The 21,946-nt window shown below is 40.1% G+C and overlaps 1 protein-coding gene and 1 long non-coding RNA gene across 3 annotated transcripts in view; one reads left to right on the top strand and one right to left on the bottom strand.

Annotated features, from left to right (window-relative positions):
• The window catches only part of LOC128647790 (receptor-interacting serine/threonine-protein kinase 2), a 248,823-nt gene that overhangs the window by 34,701 nt on the left and 192,176 nt on the right, over positions 1 to 21,946 (bottom strand). For both annotated transcript variants that reach the window (XM_053700516.1, XM_053700522.1), the window contains exon 12: positions 6,852 to 7,016. In XM_053700516.1, the coding sequence (XP_053556491.1) occupies positions 6,852 to 7,016 (165 nt within the window). The remainder of the gene's footprint in view (positions 1 to 6,851; positions 7,017 to 21,946) is intronic.
• The window catches only part of LOC128647808 (uncharacterized), a 161,683-nt gene that overhangs the window by 3,720 nt on the left and 136,017 nt on the right, over positions 1 to 21,946 (top strand). The window lies entirely within an intron of this gene.

A 21,946-nucleotide genomic window follows, 5' to 3' on the forward strand; every position in this document is an offset into this window, starting at 1 on the left:
TCTTTCTTGACACGGTAAGTCCACGGATCATCATAATTACTGTCGGGAATATCACTCCTGGCCAGCAGGTGGAGGCAAAGAGCACCACAGCAAAGCTGTCAAATATCACTCCCTTACCCACAAACCCCAGTCATTCTCTTTGTCTGTGCAAGGAGGGGGTAAAGTTTTAAGGTATCTGAAGATTCTTCAATCAAGAGTTTGTTATTTTTAAAAGCAGAGCAGGTTGTTCTGTTTTTTTCTGGGGTCTAGCTGTGTTCCACATCAGTCTCTTCAGTAGACTGAGCATTTGGAAACTGGTGGGGTTTTTCATTCTCACTGTGCCTTCCATGTCTTGTGCTGCCCTATCCTGAATGCCTGATTAGGATTAGTAGTCAGACTTTCATTTTTTCAACGGGTCTATGTGGGGAAGAAGCCTTCCCATATCTGTGTACTGCCCTGCTGCCGGGCAGATTGGTCTCAGGTAAGCGCCTGTTTATTATTTTTCTTTGCTAACAGAAGAAAGGTTATGGCACTTTTCTGGGGATTGGGACTGAAATCCTATGTGGGTTTTTCTTTATTGGGCTGTATGTGGGTACTGTTAGACACTTTGGAGGAGAGGCTCTCAGTTTTGCAGCGGTGTTGCTGCGTGTTTGTTTATTATTCTGTTTTTTTTCTACAGTGTTATGGCGGCCGGTCTTTTTGTCATGCCCACGAAAAGGATGGGCGGTTTGCTGAGGTGGCAATTAAGTTGCGTGCCTTTCCGGAGCTCTGTTGTGTTCCGGTCTGTGTGGCGGTTGCTTGTGGCGTTGTCGGCTAAAACGCCTTGCGCTTTTCATTGCGCTGCAGGTCTTTTTGAGTCTGGATTGTTGGGGATATTATCCGGTTTTCAGGAGGTCAGGTAGGCTCCCAGCAGGGTGTGTCAAGGTTAAGAGGCTGCCTGAAGGGTTCAGTAGTTTTTTGGTTTAGCGTTTTTTTCCGTTTGGAAAAGAAAGCTTTTTTTGCAGTAAAAAAGTTGTCCTTTTAAAATTTAAAGGGCCAGTAACATTTTTTATTTTTAACTTTTGGGAAGCCAGTTTGATAAGATGGATGAAGGGGCTGTGCAAGGTGTTACATGTAGCTTATGCCTTGACTCTAATGTGGAACCTCCAATCCCTTTTTGTTCATCATGTATTGATAGGACATTACATTATAGGGATAGACATTTTGAATCTGAGCCATCATTAGCTAAGGGCGGATGCTGTTCAAGGGCCTCCTGTCCAGGATATGCCACAGCTTTCTCCTCAAACGTCCCATCCTTTAGTGTCTACTCATGCAGTGCCCAGTGTTTCATCTGTTACTCCAGTTGAGGTTTCCTTGCAGGACATTGCTACCCAGATATCCTCTGCGGTAACTGATGCCCTGGCGGCTTTTCCTATGTTACAGGGGAAGCTTAAAAGGAGATATTAAGATTCAGGCACTAAGGTATCTGAATCCGGTGTGGGTATGTTGAATAGTTCCTCTCATAGATCTGAGGGGGAGGATTCTTCTGTAGCATCTGAGGGGAAGATCTCAGACTCAGATAGTATAGTTCCTTCTTCTGATGCTGAAGTAGTAACTTTCAGGTTTAAACTTGAGCACCTCTGGGTGCTACTCAAGGAGGTTTTGGCTACCTTGGATGAGTCTGATGCTACGGTTGTAGTTACTCCAAAGAAATATAGTAAGCTGAACAAATATTTTGATGTTATTTCAGCATTGGAGGTTATTCTTATTCCAGACCGTGCTTCTGAGATTATTGCATGGGAGTGGGAGAAGCCTGGGATTCATTTTTTCCCTTTCTGATTTTTAAGAAAATGTTTCCAATTGTTGATTCTGTTAAGGAGTCTTGGCAGACAGTTCCCAAGGTCGAGGGAGTGATTTCCACTTTGGCCAAGAGGACTACTATTCCCATAGAGGATAGCTGTTCCTTTAAGGATCCTATGGATAAGAAGTTGGAGGCGTTGCTTAAAAGGATTTATGTTCACCAGGGGTTGCAATGGCAGCCTGTGGTGTGTATTGCTACTGTCACTAGTGCGACAGCATATTGGTTTGATGCACTGTCTGATTCTATTCAAGTGGATACGCCTCTTGAGGAGATCCTGGATAGGATCAGGGCTCTTAAGTTGGCTAATTCTTTTATCACAGATGCCTCTTTGCAGGACATCAAGTTGTGAGCAAAGATTTATGGCTTTGCTATTTTGGCTCGCAGGGCTTTATGGTTGAAGTCTTGGTCTGCTGATGTGTCTTCTAAGTCTAAGCTTTTGTCTATTCCTTACAAGGGAAAGACCTTGTTTGGGCCGGGCTTAGCTGAGATTATTTCAGACATTACGGGAGGAAAGGGTCATTCTCTCCCTCAGGATAAGAGGAATAAGACGAAGGGTCACCAGAGTAATTTTCATTCCTTTCGTAATTTTTCAGGCAAGCCTTCCCCCTCATCTTCCAAGCAGGAACAGTCCTCCTGGAAGTCTAATCAGTCTTGGAGCAAGGGGAAGCAATCTAAGAAGCCTGTCTCTGACTCAAAGTCAGCATGAAGAGTCTGCTCCCGGTCCGGGAGCAGATCTTGTGGGGGCAGAATTTCTTTTTTCGCTCAGGCATGGATTAGGGATGTTCCGGATCCCTGGGCGGTGGACGTGGTGTCCCACGGATACATGTTGGAGTTCAAGAATTTTCCTCCTATGGGCAAGTTTCACCTTTCAAGATTATCTGTAGACCAGATAAAGAGAGAGGCGTTCTTATGTTGTGTTCAGGATCTTTCCGACCTGGGAGTGATAGTTCCTGTTCCAATTCAGGAGCGGGGTCTGGGTTTTTATTCCAATCTGTTCGTGGTTCGTGGTTCCCAAAAAAGAGGGAACTTTCAGACCAATTCTAGATCTCAAATGTGTAAACAAGTTCCTCAGAGTTCCATCACTCAAGATAGATACTATTTGTTCCTTTCTTCCTTTGGTTCAGGAGGGTCGGTTCATGACCACTGTGGATTTAAAAGATGTGTATCTGCATATTCCCATCCACATTGTTTCTAAACAAACACTTTCAGTTTGCGGCCCTTCCTTTTGGTCTTGCAACGGCTCCCAGAATTTTCTCAAAGGTCCTGGGAGCATTGTTGGCGGTGCTCCAGTTGCGGAGTGTTGCAGTGGCGCCTTATCTGGATGATATTCTGGTTCAGGCGTCATCTTTTCAACAAGTAAACTCCCAGATGGAGTCTTTTCTGTGCTCCCATGTGTGGAAGGTGAAGGGGAAATATTAATTGGTTCATGCTACAAGGGTGGTTTTTTTGGGCACCATAATAGATTCTCTAGAGATGAAGATATTTCTGACAGAGGTCAGAAGAACAAAGATCTTCAACTCTTGTTTTGCACTTCAGTCCTCCAGTCAGTGTATGGAGGTAATTGGTCTGATGGTTTCAGCTATGGACATCATTCTGTTTTCTCAGTTCCATCTCAGGCCTCTGCAGGTATGCATGCTCAGACAATGGAACGGAGATTATGTGGATCTGTCTCCTTGAATTGTTATGGTTTAGGTGACAAGAGATTCTCTTATGTGGTGGTTGTCTCAAGATCTTGGGACAACCTGGGTGACTGTGACCACGGATGCCAGTCTGCTGGGATGGGGAGCTGTCTGGGGCTTGCTGAAGGCTCAGGGTCTATGGACTCGGGAGGAGTCAATTCTTCCCATAAATATTCTAGAGTTTAGGGCAATCTTCAATGCTCTTCTGGCCTGGCCTCAACTAGCTTCAGCCCAGTTTATCAGGTTTCAGTCGGACAATATAACGTCAGTGGCTTACATCAATCATCAGGGAGGAACTCTGAGTTCCTTGGCCATGACAGGGGTAGCCAAGATTATTCAGTGGGCGGAGGCTCACAACTGCTGTTTGTCTGTAATCCACATTCCAGGGATGGACAATTGGGAAGTGGATTTTCTGAGCAGACAGACTTTTCATCTGGGGGAGTGGGAAATTCATCCGGATGTGTTTTCCAGTTTGATTCTCAAGTGGGGACAGCCGGAGTTGGATCTCATGGCATCTCGCCAAAATGCCAAGCTTCCGAGGTATGGGTCTAGGTCAAGGGATCCTCGGGCTGTACTGATAGATGCTCTGGCAGTTCCTTGGGAGTTCAGTCTGGCATATGTGTTTCTTCCGTTTGCTCTTCTTCCTCGGGTCATTGCTCAGATCAGACAGGAGAGGGAATCAGTGATTCTCATCGCACCGGCGTGGCCTCGCGGAATCTGGTATGCAGATTTGGTGGAAATGTCATGTCTTCCACCTTGGAATCTTCTGTTAAGGAAGGACCTTCTACTTCAGGGGCCCTTCCTTCATCCAAATCTCGTTTCTCTGAAACTGACTGCTTGGAGATTGAACGCTTGATATTATCTAAGCGTGGGTTTTCTGAGTCAGTTATTGAGACTATGATTCAGGCTCGTAAGCCTGTGACTAGAAAAATGTATTATAAGATATGGCATAAATATCTGTATTGGTGTGAATCCAAAGGTTATTCTTGGAGTAGAGTTAGGATTCCAAGGATTTTATCTTTTTCTCCAGGAGGGTCTGGAGAAGGGTTTATCTGCAAGTACCTTGAAAGGTCAAATTTCTGCTTTATCTATTTTGTCGTGGTTAGAATCCGACCTATGTTTAAGTTTGCTACTCCTCCTTGGAGTCTTAATTTGGTTCTTAAGAGTTTTTCAACAGGCTCCGTTTGAGCCTATGCATTCTTTGGATATTAAAATATTATCTTGGAAGGTTTTGTTTTTGGTTGCTATCTCTTTGGCTCAAAGAGTTTCGGAGCTTTCAGCACTGCAGTGTGAATCTCCTTACCTTATTTTTCATTCTGATAAGGTGGTCCTGCGTACTGCCTTAGGTTTCCTTCCCAAAGTGGTTTTGGATAGGAATATTAATCAAGAAATCGTGGTTCCTTCTTTGTGTCCTAATCCTTCTTCTCATAAGGAGCGTTTGTTGCACAACCTGGATGTGGTTCGTGCGTTGAAATATTATTTGCAGGCGACTAAGGATTTTCGCCAGTCTTCTTCTTTGTTTGTTGTTTTTTCTGAGAAGCGCAAGGGTCAGAAAGCTACGGCTGCTTCCCTTTCTTTTTGGCTGAGTGTTATTCAAATGGCATATGAGACTGCTGGACAGCAGCCTCCTGAGAAAATCACGGCTCATTCCACAAGGGCTGTTTCTTCTTCTTGGGCCTTCAAAAATGAAGCTTCTGTGGAACAGATTTGCAAAGCTTCCACTTGGTCATCTTTACACACTTTTTCTAAATTTTATAAGTGTGATACTGAGGCTTCTTTTGGGAGAAAGGTTCTTCAAGCAGTGGTGCCTTCCGTTTAGGTTAACTGTCTTGTCCTTCCCTTATCATCTGTGTCCTCTGGCTTGGATATTGGTTCCCAACAGTAATTATGATGATCCGTGGACTCACTGTGTCATTAGAAAGAAAACAAAATGTATGCTTACCTGATACATTTATTTATTTCTTGACACGGCCTGCCCTGTATTTTTTAGACAGTTTATTTTTCTATAAACCTCAGGCACCTCTGCACCTTATGTTACTTCCTTTCTCCTTTCCCTTTGGTCGAATGACTGGGGTTTGTGGGTAAGGGAGTGATATTTAACAAATTAGCTGTGGTGCTCTTTGCCTCCTCCTGCTGGCCAGGAGTGATATTCCCAACAGTAATTATGATTATCTGTGGACTCACCGTGTAAATACATTTATCAGGTAAGCATAATGTTTGTTTTTTTCCACTTTTTTGGCTCCATTGACTTCTATGGAGGAATAGGTTAACGCCCATGCGATATTGTAAGTTCTGCTTTTTGCGTGCATTAGGTTAGCATATCTGCTCGAACTCCACCATCACAGCTCTGTTTTATTTTCTGAGTGAATTGGATGAGCACACAGGCAGTATCCTATAGGAGCAGGAGGGAATTGTGTGCTGGGAGGCGCTCTATAGTGCACAGAAGTGCTGAGTGCTTTTTTTTTAGTGGGTAGATCTCGTTGAGATAGTCATTTGAAAAGTAGATCCCAACACAAAAAGGTTTGGCACCCCTGACCTATGTTGTATGAGAAAGTCGTGTTACTATTTATCAGTTTTCCTCTACCACTGCCTCGGCTTAATTCACCTGTCTATTGTAAATTCATCTTTTATTTTATTGATTGGTGTAAATAACTGCTTATTGTTTAAATAAAAAAGTAGGAATTACAGAAATGATACTGCTGTATTAGGTTCAATTTAAGTTGAAACCATGGGGCAGATTTATCAAGCCCCATATGGCTCCTAATGCACTTTCAGGCTCGCCGGAAACAGGAGTTAAGAAGCAGCGGTCTTAAGACCACTACTCCTTAACTCATCCACGACCTCTGAGGCGGCGGACAGCAATCATTGACACCCCCTGCTAGTGGCTGATTGGCCGCAAATCTGCAGGGGGTGGTATTGCACAAGCATTTCATGAGAACTGCTTGCGCAATGATAAATACCGACAGCATATGCTGTTGGCATTTATCGATGTGCGGCAGACATGATCCGCTACAGTGGATCATGTCTGTCTGCACAGTAATAAATCGGCCCCCATATCTACTTTTTTCAGGCAAAAAAAACCAACATATTTTAATGCTGCTTTTTCATATCGGTTATAGAAAATGCGTGAGTACATTGTCTTTCTAAAGTCAGTCTGTCCCCATTGACAAGCTTTATATATTTTGAATATATATTTATGTACATATAATGTGCTCAATGTGTGCAGCATGTAAAAACACAATGCTGGTCTTTCTTTCTCATGGACTCATGACTGGATGAGGGGGTTTCAAGTAGGCTGGTGCCCAGGCAATATCAAACAGTTTTCCATATTTAATGGAATCTCCCATTCTTACCTGGTGATGTTGGTGACGGCTCTGTGTGAACATGTGACCTCCTGAGGTCAGGTTGGTTGAATAGAGCATTCCAACTTCCAGTCTGGAGCTTAGTTGTGGCAGTACAGTGATTAGCCATAGAGGGTGTACAACTGTTGGTCTGGGGGGAGAATACTGGCAGACTGTCTGTAGGTATAGAAAGAGAGGTAGAGGGTTATCTGATATTTTTGCTGTGCATGGCTTCATATGTATTATGTTTGTATATCTACTGGTTAGCACAAACATAATGTATAACAGTTCATTTTGTAGAGCTCTTACAACATTTACTATCAGGGTTTCTTTCATACTTATACTCAACCTATGAAAAATGTAAAATTGGTACTCTCCATGATTCTTCAACACTACATTTATGACTTTTCCTAGATCTAGAAATATACATTGAAGATAATATTCTAAAAACAAAAAATAATTTAAAAAGCATAGATGTGAATAACTATATTGACACAGATAGTTGCCATCAAAGACGCTGGTTCAACAATATACCAAAAGGGCAGTTCCTTCACCTTAGGAGAAATTGTAAAGATATAGATAGATACCAGGAACAATCCCAAATTTTGAAAAAACATTTGGTAGAGAAAAATTATCCCGAGTCCCTGTTTGATGAAAGAATTGAAGAAATATTGAAACTAGACAGGAAGGAATTGCTTAGATAAAAAAACTAACGGCTAGATTTAGAGTTCTGCGGCAAAAGGGGTGCGTTAGCTACGGTTGTTTTTTCCCTGTACCTTTTAAATACCGCTGGTATTGAGAGTTCACAGAAGGGCAGAGTTAGGCTCCAAAAAGGGAGCATAGAGCATAATTTACCGCCACTGCAACTCTCAATACCAGCGGTGCTTACGGACGCGGCCAGCTTAAAAAACGTGCTCGTGCACGATATCCCCATAGAAAACAATGGGGCCGTTTGAGCTGAAAAAAAAACCTAACACCTGCAAAAAAGCAGCGTTAAGCTCCTAACGCAGCCGCATTGTTTCCTATGGGGAAACACTTCCTATGTCTGCACCTAACACCCTAACATGTACCCCGAGTCTAAACACCCCTAACCTTATACTTATTAACCCCTAATCTGCCGCCCCCGCTATTGCTGACCCCTGCATATTTTTTTAACCCCTAATCTGCCGCTCCGTACACCGCCGCCACCTACGTTATCCCTATGTCCCCCTAATCTGCTGCCCCTAACACCGCCGAACCCTATATTATATTTATTAACCCCTTATCTGCCGCCCCCAACGTCGCCGCCACCTACCTACAATTATTAACCCCTAATCTGCCGACCGGACCTCACCGCTGGTATAATAAAGTTATTAACCCCTAATCCGCCTCACTAACCCTATAATAAATAGTATTAACCCCTAATCTGCCCTCCCTAACATCACCGACACCTAACTTCAAGTATTAACCCCTAATCTGCCGACCGGACCTCACCGCTACTCTAATAAATTTATTAACCCCTAAAGCTAAGTCTAACCCTAACACTAACACCCCCCTAAGTTAAATATAATTTTTATCTAACAAAAATAATTTATTAACTCTTATTAAATAAATTATTCCTATTTAAAGCTAAATACTTACCTGTAAAATAAACCCTAATATAGCTACAATATAAATAATAATTATATTGCAGCTATTTTAGGATTAATATTTATTTTACAGGCAACTTTGTATTTATTTTAACCAGGTACAATAGCTATTAAATAGTTAAGAACTATTTAATAGCTACCTAGTTAAAATAATTACAAAATTACCTGTAAAATAAATCCTAACCTAAGTTACAATTAAACCTAACACTACACTATCAATAAATTAATTAAATAAAATACCTACAAATAAATACAATTAAATAAACTAACTAAAGTACAAAAAATAAAAAAAGAACTAAGTTACAAAAAATAAAAAAATTATTTACAAACATTAGAAAAAGATTACAACAATTTTAAGCTAATTACACCTACTCTAAGCCCCCTAATAAAATAACAAAGCCCCCCAAAATAAAAAAATGCCCTACCCTATTCTAAAATACAAATAGAAAAGCTCTTTTACCTTACCAGCCCTTAAAAGGGCCTTTTGCGGGGCATGCCCCAAAGAATTCAGCTCTTTTGCCTGTAAAAAAAACATACAATACCCCCCCCCAACATTACAACCCACCACCCACATACCCATAATCTAACCCAAACCCCCCTTAAATAAACCTAACACTAAGCCCCTGAAGATCTTCCTACCTTATCTTCACCACGCTGGGTATCACCGATCCGTCCAGAGGAGCCTCCGAAGACTTCATCCAAGCCCAAGCGGGGGCTGAAGAAGTCCATCATCAGGCTGAAGAGGTCCATCATCGGGCTGAAGTCTTGATCCAAGCGGGCGCTGAAGAAGTCCATCATCGGGCTGAAGTCTTCTATCAAGCGGCATCTTCAATCTTCATCCATCCGGAGCAGAGCGGAGCCATCTTCTTCCAGCCGACGCGGATTCATCCTCTTCTACCGACGCCTACTCGCCGAATGACGGTTCCTTTAAATGACGTCATCCAAGATGGCGTCCCTCGAATTCCGATTGGCTGTTAGGATTCTATCAGCCAATTGGAATTAAGGTAGGAAAATTCTGATTGGCTGATGGAATCAGCCAATCAGATTGAGCTCGCATTCTATTGGCTGTTACGATCAGGTAATCAGGTAGCTTTTAAATAGTTCTTAACTATTTAATAGCTATTGTACCTGGTTAAAATAAATACAACATTGCCTGTAAAATAAATATAAATCCTAAAATAGCTACAATATAATTATTATTTATATTGTAGCTATATTAGGGTTTATTTTACAGGTAAGTATTTAGCTTTAAATAGGAATAATTTATTTAATAAGATTTATTTCGTTAGATAAAAATTATATTTAACTTAGGGGGGTGTTAGTGTTAGGGTTAGACTTAGCTTTAGGGGTTAATAAATTTAATAGAGTAGCGGTAAGGTCCGGTCGGCAGATTAGGGGTTAATACTTGAAGTTAGGTGTCAGCGATGTTAGGGAGGGCAGATTAGGGGTTAATACTATTTATTATAGGGTTATTGAGGCGGGAGTGAGAAGGATTAGGGGTTAATAACTTTATTATAGTAGCGGTGAGGTCCGGTCGGCAGATTAGGGGTTAATAATTGTAGGTAGGTGGCGGCGACGTTGGGGGCGGCAGATTAGGGGTTAATAAATATAATATAGGGGTCGGCGGTGTTAGGGGCAGCAGATTAGGGGTACATAGGGATAACATAGGTTGCGGCGGTGTGCGGTCGGCAGATTAGGGGTTAAAAAAATTAAATAGAGTGGCAGCGATGTGGGGGGACCTCGGTTTAGGGGTACATAGGTAGTTTATGGGTGTTAGTGTACTTTAGAGCACAGTAGTTAAGAGCTTTATGAACCGGCGTTAGCCCATATAGCTCTTAACTCCTGACTTTTTGCTGCGGCTGGAGTTTTGTCATTAGAGTTCTAACACTCACTTCAGCCAAGACTCTAAATACCGGGGTTAGGAAGATCCCATTGAAAATATAGGATACGCAAATGGCGTAGGGGGATCTGCAGTATGGAAAAGTCGCGGCTGCAAAGTGAGCGTTAGACCCTTTCCTGACTGACTCTAAATACCAGCGGTAGCCCAAAACCAGCGTTAGGAGCCCCTAACGCTTGTTTTGACGGCTAACGCCAAACTCTAAATCTAGGCGAAAGAATCTTTTAATAATAAATATGAAAACAATTTGCCAAATATGCTTATATTCAAACATAACACACAAAGTAGAGATCTGAGGGAAATCATACAAAAACATTGGGGAATCCTCTATCGAACTTTCACTCTGAAAGAAAAAAGCGCAAGAAGAGACTCAAGTGCAATAAAACACATAGACGCTGCTGCTCTTAAAAATATGCACTTACAATGTTTAATTAGAAATCATACAATTAAAAACAAAACTTTTTTCCTCCAAGACAGGCAATCAGAATACTCAGCTGCTCCGATCTGCTTTCCCAGCCTTGTTTCCTTTCACAATAAACATTCCCTTCTAATATCCACCGGAACTTTCAGCATAAGGGAGACGCTTGTTCCTAGTGTCCAAAAAACCGAGTGTCCAAAAAACCGAGCGTTCTGTTCCTAGAACTACGGCTCCTCTAGCAGTCCAAAAGTTTCTCCTGTAATACCTCCTAGCGTTTCATCTGCTATCGTGCAGACTTTCTCAAGAGGATTGAAAGTATTGTCATACTTTCAATCCTCTTGAGAAAGTCTGCACGATAGCAGATGAAATGCTAGGAGGTATTACAGGAGTATACCCTAGGCCGTATGGGGATGAAATGGATCCATCTTATGGACAGTTTCATACCCAACGGTCTAAACAAGGACTTTGAAGTCCATCACTTTATTTGAAAGTTTTTATGAGATTTATTAATCAATAGATATAGATACACAATATATTTGCATCTATGTTTCATACTTCATTTTTATATATATTAATTTGATTATATTATGCTCATGAACTGATAAGCTACAATATACACTGATATAATGTCTAGCCGGATACATATTATTGCATAGACATATTGTAATGTTTTAAATTTGGTTTGTTTATTGTATCACAATTGTTTCCCATTTACCCTTAAATGTCTCCATATATTATTAATTGTGTATCAAGTTGCCAATGTGTTGTCCAGATTGCCAGTTTTGGATCTATATGTACCTTAACAATTATGGTGGACAAGTCTTCAAAAACTTCCGGTTCGATTGCAATATGCTGTATAAAGGACGAATTTGACATGCACACTTTATTCCTTGACAAAGTTGGTCAGTGAAACATACATTGGAACTTCTTCCCACCACTACGTCAAAACGTGCCAGTAATTCCTAGGGCAGAAAAATCCCAGGCTGGTTGAGGATTGCGGTGGGTAAGTGGTTAAGCTTCTGCTGCCCATCCACATCCATCCGGCGTACAGGTTCACTCTGGATAGTGATAATTGTCTGTTTTCCTGTTGGTTCCCTTTGTACAATTGTTTATACTGAGCATTTTTTACATTTTTTTATATTTTAATAAATATCCCTTTTTTAATCCATCACTCTGTGGGATACTGTTTGCCTACCAGTATAAAGTAGGTGTGCGCATCATATAGAGCTTGTATTAGCTCCAACAAATGTGAGTAATCATTCATCCTATTACTATATCGTATCCAGTGGGTTTACAGAATTACACTATTGTGTGTTTCCTTTTATTTCATTTGAGGACCCATTGAAGATCCAAGTCCCAAGAAAATTTCTTTCAGGAACGGACATATTCTTCCATTTTTTATTGAACTTTTAGTGAATTTATTTTGTACCAGATTAACTGGGTTATGTCTAGAGGATATCAGGAAAAAACTGGATAATATAAAGGTAAATACAACTCCAGGCCCAGATGGAATACACCCATGGGTGTTATGGGAATTTAGCACTGTTATAGACAAACCGCTACTCTTAATTTTTCAAGACTCATTATTCTCAAGCATAGTACCCCAGGATTGGTGCAAAGCTGATGTGGTGCCACTCTTCAAAAAGGGAAGCAGGGATGATCCAGGAAGCTATAGACCAGTTAGTCTGACATCAATAGTGGGGAAGATATTTGAAGGGATTATATTGATGATCATATTTGTGTAAACAAGATTATGAGTTCAAATCAGCATGGTTTTATGAGAAATAGATCATGTCAAACTAATCTACTTAGATTCTTTGAGGAAGTAAGTAAAAATATAGATAAAGGGGAATCAGTTGATGTGATATACCTAGATTTTGCAAAGGCGTTTGATACAGTGCCACATGAGAGAATAATGCACAAAATTAAGGGACTGGGAATAGCTGAAAATGTTAGCTCATGGATTAATAACTGAATAAAAGATAGGGAGCAACGAGTAGTAGTGAATGGGTCATACTCAGATTGGACAAAGGTAATCAGTGGAGTCCCCCAGGGATCAGTACTGGGCCCTGTTCTTTTTAATATTTTTTATTAATGACTTGGAGCAAGGATTAAATAGCGACATCTCTATTTTTGCAGATGATACTAAGTTAAGTAAGGTCATTAGGTCAGAGCAGGATGAACTTTCTTTACAAAGGAATATGCAAAAATTAGAAGTATGGGCAGGTAAATGGAAAATGAGATTTAAAACGGGAAAATGCAAGGTTCTACATTTTGGAAGTAAAAATAAGCAGGCAATTTATTATTTAAATGGGACAAGACTTAGCCAAACAGAGGAGGAAAGGAATTTGGGAGTAGTAATAGATAACAAGCTAAAGATAGGTGCACAATGCAGGGCAGCAGCTTCAAAGGCTAATAAGATACTAGCATGTATTAAAAGAGACATTGATTCAAGGGAGGAAAGCATAATTCTGTCACTATATAAATCCCTGGTAAGACCTCACCTTGAATATGGAGTGCAGTTCTGGGGACTGATCGCAAAAAAAGATATTACAGAACTAGAAAAAGTTCAGAGAAGGACCACAAAGCTAGTAAGGGGAATGGAGAATTTAAGCTATAAGGATAGGCTAGCCAAACTGGGTCTGATTTCTCTAGAAAAAGGGCGCTCGAGAGGTGACATGATTACTTTATATAAATATATTCAAGGGCCATATACAGAGATGGCAGAAGTTCTGTTTATTCCATGAAAATTGTTTGTGACAAGAGGTCAGGAGATTTAATCTCCTGCAATGGAAACGTTTTTTCACTGTAAGAGTAATAAAATTGTGGAACTTATAACCAAAGGAGGTAGTGAATGCCAATACCGTAGATACATTTAAAAATTGTTTGGATACATTTCTGGCTAGAAACAAAATTCATGGATATGATTGCTTGTATTAAATGGGTCACCTTTTAGTGGGATTAATTTAAACTCAACTGGAGCATTTTGTAAGTATATTAGATTTGTATAGGTTCAACTCGATTGACTTCTGTCTTTTTTCAACCTCATCTACTATTTTACTATATTACAGCATAGATAGTGTGTTCACTGAAACAAAAAGAGGTTTCTGCGCCTTAATACCCTACTCCCGAAGGTAATACACTCAGATCAGGTTGGATTCACCTTTGGTAGAGAAGGGCCGGATAATTCTCGAAAAATGCTTAATATCCTCACAGAGGCGTCTCGTCTAAAACTTCCCATGCTGGCCCTGTCTTTGGACGCAGAAAAAGCGTTTGACAGGGTCAGATGGGATTACCTATGGTGCACATTAGCCCAATTTGGCATGCCAGACGAAGTAATAACAGCTATCCGCGCCTTATACTCCTGTCCATCTGCGGTTGTTAAGGGCTTGGGTTTTGCCTCTCCGGAAATTTGTATCACTAATGGTACTAGGCAGGGGTGTCCCCTATCGCCCTTAATTTTCACATTAGCCATTGAACCTTTGGCCCAAGCCATTAGAAACTCACGCACGATACAGGGAGTACAGTTCTCCGGCCGAACTGCAAAAATAGCATTGTTCGCGGATGACGTGACACTATTCCTCACAAACCCACTAGGCTCCCTACCTGCCCTCCTTGACCTTGTTTCCAAATTCGGTGCCCATAGCTATTATAAGGTTAACGTCTCAAAGACCGAGGCTTTGCCTGTTGGTCTTCCTGCCTTTGAACTAGATGTTCTGCGAACCTCATACTCCTTTCAATGGTCACATTCCACCATCAGACACTTGGGGATTCAACTTGGTGCAGACCGGAGAACAGTACTTTCTATAAACTACTCAGACATTATTAAAGAAGTTACCGAGCTCACCACCTCATGGAACTTTAAAGAGATCTCTTGGCTGGGCCGCATAGCATCTTTTAAGATGACGATCCTGCCCAAAATTCTCTATTATTTTCGCTGCATTTCTCTCAATGTTCCTAGTGCCCTTATAGATAAGCTCCAATCTCTTGATCAAAAGTATATCTGGGATAAATCTAAGCCTCGTATAGCAGCAAAGATACTTCAGAAAAAGTATGAACAGGGAGGCATAGCTATGCCTAGTATTCGCGGATACTATGAGGCCGCTAGGCTCTCTCATATCTTAGCATGGGCAGATAAGGGTGAACCGCAAGGATGGAAGACTATAGAGGCTTATGATCTCCCTACAGGTCTGAGTTTGGCTGATTTGCCATGAATTCCTGCCTACCGATTGGATACGCTGGGAGTAAAGAATGTCATTATCAGAGACAACTTGAAAATTTGGCACAACCTCAGGAACCTACCAGAGGTTGCTCCACACCCATCTCCTATCCAGTCTTTGCCCGCCTTGCTTGCAGCCCTGCCGGACACGCACGTGCAGCGCTGGGGTGTTTGGGATCTGAAATTGATTTACCAGTTATATCCCTCGGACACTTTGGTTGGCCCGAACAATATAGGATCTGTCATTCCAAACCCCCCTATATGGCTTAAATTTGAGTACTCTAGACTGTACGCCTTCCTGGTCTCTTGGGGATTCCCTAAAGGCCCTAATAGACCTTTGACTGCTTGGGAAAAATTGTGGCAACTCCCTGTCAGGACCCCTAAACTTATCTCATTCCACTATAGCTTACTACATTCGTCCACAAACAAGGACAGACCTTGGCAACTTAGAGCATGGGAGGGAGATTTGTCCAGACCAATCACTGACAAAGATCTACACATGGCTATGACACTAACCAAGAAGACAGTACATTGTGCGAACACTCTAGAATCATATATGAAATTGTTTCTGAAATGGTACTATACCCCCTCTAGACTTTCACAGATGTTTCCTACAACATCCCCTCTCTGTTGGAGAGACTGCGAATCAAGAGGGTCCGATATTCATATATGGTGGGAATGTCCTAAATTAAAACATCTGTGGACGCAAGTGTCCTCCCTCTGTTCTACCCTTGGGCTAAATAGATCACTTACCCCTGATATGGCTTTGCTGCATATATTCCCGAGACACATTCAGGCCCCCCTGTCTAAATTACTAATTTTTGTTCTTGCAGCCACTAAGTTGGCGATAGCGAGAGCTTGGAAACAGACACAACCCCCGGACATTGCAGCTATTATCTCCATAATACAGACATATGCCAAGATGGAACAGAGTTTCTACTTCAATATAGATAAAGAAGATCTCTACTGGCAGATCTGGGAACCTTGGTTTTATTACCAGGAAAACTCTAGATAGGTGGGTGGACCTTGACTCTTGTCACAGACCCCCCCGTCTACTCTCTTCCATCTGCAATCACTGACCTATGCTTTCACACCTCCTTCTTCCATTCCCCTAACCCCCACCCTCTCTCCTTGCACTGTGCAACCCACTTCCCCTACCCCAGCCCTTATTTTCTGCTGCTCCTACTTCTTGTGGGGCGATTTGCCCCGCCTGGAGGTGCGCGCTGGAATTGATCTGTCGGATCACTGAGAGAAGCAGGATAATGATTTTCCCTAGACTGACTTGCTGTAATTACCATAATGCTGAGTTAATACTTATGATTATTATATCCTACCAATCATTATAATTAAGGTCGGTCAAAATGTAATGTCCTTTTTTCTATGTTTATGTAAACTGAAAAACCCTTGTGGGTGTATGATATGACCTGTGTTTGCTTATGATGACATTCTCACTGTGATTTCAGAAAGACCTATGTATATGCAAGAAACTGCATAACATGTTGTTGTTATTCACAAGTTTACCTTAAAATAAAAATTATTTTTGGAAAAAAAAAAAAAGAGGTTTCTGTGTAGGAACTCTTCAAATAATAAATACCTAACCTAACTGTAACTAAACCTACACTACATGCCTAACACTGGTAAATCTTGCCACTGAAAAAGAGGAAAGACAAATATGGCTAAAAACCTGTACCTAACCTGTAGGGCAGACCTTGGAATATATTGCGCCACTAGCAATGTTTGCCCATTAAAATGCAGGCTACTCCCTTAGAACAAACAGCAACTCCCATTGAACACATCTCTACGTCATGTCTGCAATATACCTTTCTAATAAAGACAACAGAAAAAAACCTTCCTATTAAAACTATAGGAGCTATGTCGATATACAATGTTTTATGTATATGCATTTTCTTGTATAATGCATATTATTTTAATCATTGTATTGAATTTAAACAGCCGTCACTTTTTTGCATGTTTTTTCTTTTGTTAAACAATAATATTTATTTTTTATTATATAAATATGTTATAAAAAAAAATAGTAGCAGGGACTTTGCAAAGTTAAACATTATGCCGTTATGTAAAACTATAAAGTTTAACAAATGCAGTTATGTAAAAAATTTAAGTAGCATCTACTGACTTTTATAATTATATAATGAAAATGATTGTTTAAGAAAAAAAAGCATGCAAAATAAACCAGTGGCTTAAATTCAATACAATAATTACAATAATATGCATTATACAAGAAAATGCATAAAATTAAAACATTGTATATATATGTAATTCTCATCTAAACTATTAACCCCTTATGCAACATCACCCCCACATAGTGCAAACTAATCCAGCTACACTATTAAACCCTAATCTTCCATAACCCCCAATGCTATTAACCACCTAACGTTTTAACTCCTAATCCACCAATACCCTACTGCAATAAGCCCTACGTTACTTAGCCCAGAAACCGCCAAATCTCCCACCACAAACTACCCCTAACCTATTAACCTTCTAACTGCCAAAACCCAAATCCAACGTACCCCTACACTACTTAACCCCCTAAGAACCCTTAAAGGACCAGTCAACACATTACATTTGCATAATCAACAAATGCAAGATAACAAGACAATGCAATAGCACTTAGTCTGAACTTCAAATGAGTAGTAAATTTTTTTATAACAAATTTCAAAGTTATGTATATTTCCACTCCCCTTGTATCATGTGATAGCAATCAGCCAATCACAAATGCATATACGTATAGTCTCTGAATTCTTGCACATGCTCAGTAGGATCTGGTGACTCAAAAATTGTAAATATAAATTAAGACTGTGCACATTTTTTTTAATGGAAGTAAATTGGAAAGTTGTTTAAAATTACATGCTGTATCTGAATCATGAAAATTTAATTTAACCTGAGTGTCCCTTTAAGTTACACACAATAATAAACACTACTATTACCAACAACAAAAAAACCCCAGTAAGCCTATCCTAAAACTAAAGTCCCCTTTAAAAAAAGCCCACCCCTAAAAAAAAACCTATACTAACACTATAACCTACTCTAAAAATTGCGCTGAAAAGGGCTTTTGACAGTGCCCTAGATAAAGGGATTAGCACTTTTCATCCAAAATACCCAAAACTAAAACCAAAGTAATCCCCCCAAAAAACTATTTTTAGAAATACCTATTCAAAAAAGATGCCCTGAAAACACCTCATGTAATCTTTTTCATTATGATAATACAAATAATGTAATCTAAAATATGGTACACTATTCACATATTTGCATACTAACTGTAATTTTGTGCATTAAGCATACAGTCTATTTCATTAAATTATTTATTTATTGTGAGCTGCCATTGCTTTCTGGTATTTGTAAGATACCATTGCTTTTTCAATTGTTCCTTTTGATGAATCACAAAAGTACCTATCAAAACTGACAGGTTTTGGAGTCTGCATGATTAAATTACACTGGTGAGGTCTTGCTGTAGCAACTTATGTTGAAAGCAGGCTTTTACAAATCTAACCTATTCTTATCTCCACTGGAAAATCTTAGTTAAAGGGACAGAAAAGTCATCATTAGAAATTCATGATTTAGACAGAGCATACAATTTTAAACAACTTTCCAATTTACTTATATTATTTAATTTGCGTCCTTCTCTTGTTATGCTTTGCTGAAAGATTTATCTAGGTAAGCTTAGGAGCAGCAAAGAACCTAGGTTCTAGGGGGGCGTGTCCGGGAGGCGGCCATGACTAGTTTCAAAAACTAGAAGCTCCATGCTTGGGAAAGACAATCCGCCAGTTATCTACTACTTATTCAAGAATCCATTCCTAATAATACTAGAAATGCATGTGAGAACTATTCCTGTACAGAAAGATATCTTCATCTATGAACAGCACCCAAGTTGGAGTGCTAGACTGGACCGATAGAAGTTGAGGTGGTGGCCTAGCTTTCAAACATCTAATAACCCACCAGTCATCCGTGTAGAGTAGTTCAAGAAAAACTGCTAATACTGTGCTACTCTAACATCTAAATTACTACCCACCTCACATTTACTTGGCAGAGACTACTCGAGAGGGTAGCGAAAGTGATCACACCAGTATGGAGTCTGTAGAAGCATGGGGAGCTAGCATTCAGAAGCTAATTACTGAACATTTGCAGCACCTGGAAATTCAATTAAGCATAGCGATAACTCAAATATATCTGGCTTGTGGCCGACTTGCATGCTATAACCAGACTCAAACAGAAAAAAAGATGGTAATCACTGCGACTACACAAACAATCAATATACTGTTTTTACGACCAGATAATCCTCCAGCAGCTATAAAAGGGCTACAAAACATACTCCCATGTGGAGACCAGAGCTCTAAAGCGGCAAACAAGCAAGAGCAATATCACAACAACAATCCAGGGGAAGCCGTCCACAAGAGAAGAATTGGCTATAATTCAAGCTCTACTACCGGATCGCCGACATCAAAGAGGAAGATTGGTGAGTTATCACCGGAGACATGAGTGCCACAAGACATAGACCAGATGCCTATTAAAGGAAGGACAGCTCTTAACTTTGTTAGATGGCACTCGCCCTGACTGTGGAACGGACTTTAACAATGAGAAGGTGCTCTCATGTATAGCTATTTTGCAGGTCTGTTCTGACTCTCGAGTCCCCTGGCACACAAACATGACAGGTAGCTTAATGCGGTATTGGAGATGCTCTGGCGTTGGCTAACTCCACAGAGTACTTTACAATATCGCCATTGAGCTACACATCCCTGTGGACTTGTCTGGTTTGAGCCTAGCCTCTTAATAATGTTAAGAGGCTTAAGTTATTTGTCACTGTCACGTTGATCTTATTAGTTATTTACTACTACAAGCTAAACTCATCTACAATAAGCACTAATCCAATGTTAGCTACTACCCCCTTTGTTACCACAAGGTATTAAGAGCTACTAGACATTTGATTTCCAAAGAGTTAACTTGGTTAATTACCTTCTATACATAGCAAAGTGTTTCCAGCTATTGAGTCCTCACAGCACTCTAAATAAGTTATATGTATATTACCTACACTAAATCTTTCTAGTTAAAGCTCAGCTGACACTATGCTACCCTATAGCTATCCCACCATAATTATTGAATAACAAAGTGGCCCTTTTTTTGGAAGCTTTTACTTAGCTATTAAACTAAGGTTTCCTATTTAAAGCCTTACTATTTAATGCAGCTCTACCCCCATTGTCATGATGAGCTGTTTCCTCATTGCTTGTAGGCGTGGTAGTGGGGCACAGCAAAAGTGCAGGCCAGTGTAGGGTGGAGGATCCTTATCGGCATAGGTTACCTGAACCTTTAACTAACCAAACGATGAGATCACAAATAATGATGGCTAAACATGTTAGCTAACCTCTGACAGATTGAGGACAGATTTGGTCCTCAGATTTATTGGTATATTGGGTGCCTATATTATGGCTCTAGTAGCATAGTTATTAATTATACACTTTAAAACACAGACAAGCAGACAAGCTAAGGTGATAGATTAACACAATGCTAACATCTTATTTTGTTCAGGGCACATATCTTAGGCACCGACATATTTACTAGCTGAGATAAATTTGAGTTCAAGTCTTTTTTTTCAAAACATATGCTATATTCCATATGGAGGTAATACATCCCTTTCCCACTAATCTTATAAAATGCTGTTCTTCTCATATCCAAAATTTGCATTAAATGTATAAATAGTAAAACACACTTCTTTAAGAATTCTAAAAGACCTTATCCATATTTAAGGCATTTTTCATCAAGCCGCCCGGATGAACTATCCCCCCACCAATTCACACATAACTACCCGAGTATTTTTGTCTTTTACCCGGTTACATAAAGTCTGGTTTCTCTTGTAATAACTGCAATTAATCTAATAACCCTACAAATATAAGTTTACATATGTATTATATTTTAGGAAGCATGGTATATATACTAATTGACGTGTTTATCTTACCTTTTTTGTTTTTTTGGTTTGAAACATATTACTAAAGTGGTGTCAATGGGTGGATTATTTATGCATAGAGATATCTTTCTTTATAACCCAATAATGATAATGGATATCTGTAAATTTTTTGTTATTATGTTCACGTGCCTTACATATTGATGAAAACATTTGTAAAACTTACACAAAGTCCTCATCTGAGTCACTTAAACCTATATGTGTCTATGAGTGGCCCTTTAAAGTTATGGAGTTACATATGTTCTTTAAAAATGAGGTTCCATTCTCGCTGTTCCATAGAATTATGGTTAATAGTGTTGTTTTGATTTCTTGAAACTACATAGGGGTCAATTTATGTAGGTGCGAGCGGACATGATCCGATATAGTGGATACGATGTCGGCATTTATTATTGCACCAGAACTGCTGGTGCAATACTGCCCCCTGCAGATGCGCGGTCATTCGGCCGCTAGCTGGGGATGTCAATTAACCCGATCATATTCGATCAAGCTGATTGCGGTCTGCCACCTCAGAGGTCCTCGGACGAGTTAAGGAGCAGCGGTCTTAAGACCACTGCTTCTTAACTTCCGCTTCAGGCGGACCTGAAGCGGAGTGGGTCGGAAGCAGCATTCGCTGCTTCATAAATCGACCCCATAGTGTCATGTGTTCTAACTTACTACATTGTGCTTGTATGTAACAACAAACCAATTTTATATGTATTCAATGTTTATGCTATTGAACACTCACTAAATGTTGCATCTTCTTTTGAATAACCTCAATAAAAAATGAAATACAAAAAAACCTAGGTTCTAGCTGCTGATTGGTGGCTGCATATTTATACTGATTGTCATTGGCTCATCCATGTGTTCAGTTATAAACCAGCAGTGCATTGCTGCTCCTTCAACAAATGATACAATGAAGCAAATGTGATAATAGAAGTAAACTGGAAAGTTGTTTAAAATTGTACCTAAATCTACCTAAATAAAAAAAAAATCTA

The sequence above is a fragment of the Bombina bombina genome, chromosome 1 (assembly GCF_027579735.1).
Source record: "Bombina bombina isolate aBomBom1 chromosome 1, aBomBom1.pri, whole genome shotgun sequence".
Classification (NCBI taxonomy): domain Eukaryota; kingdom Metazoa; phylum Chordata; class Amphibia; order Anura; family Bombinatoridae; genus Bombina; species Bombina bombina.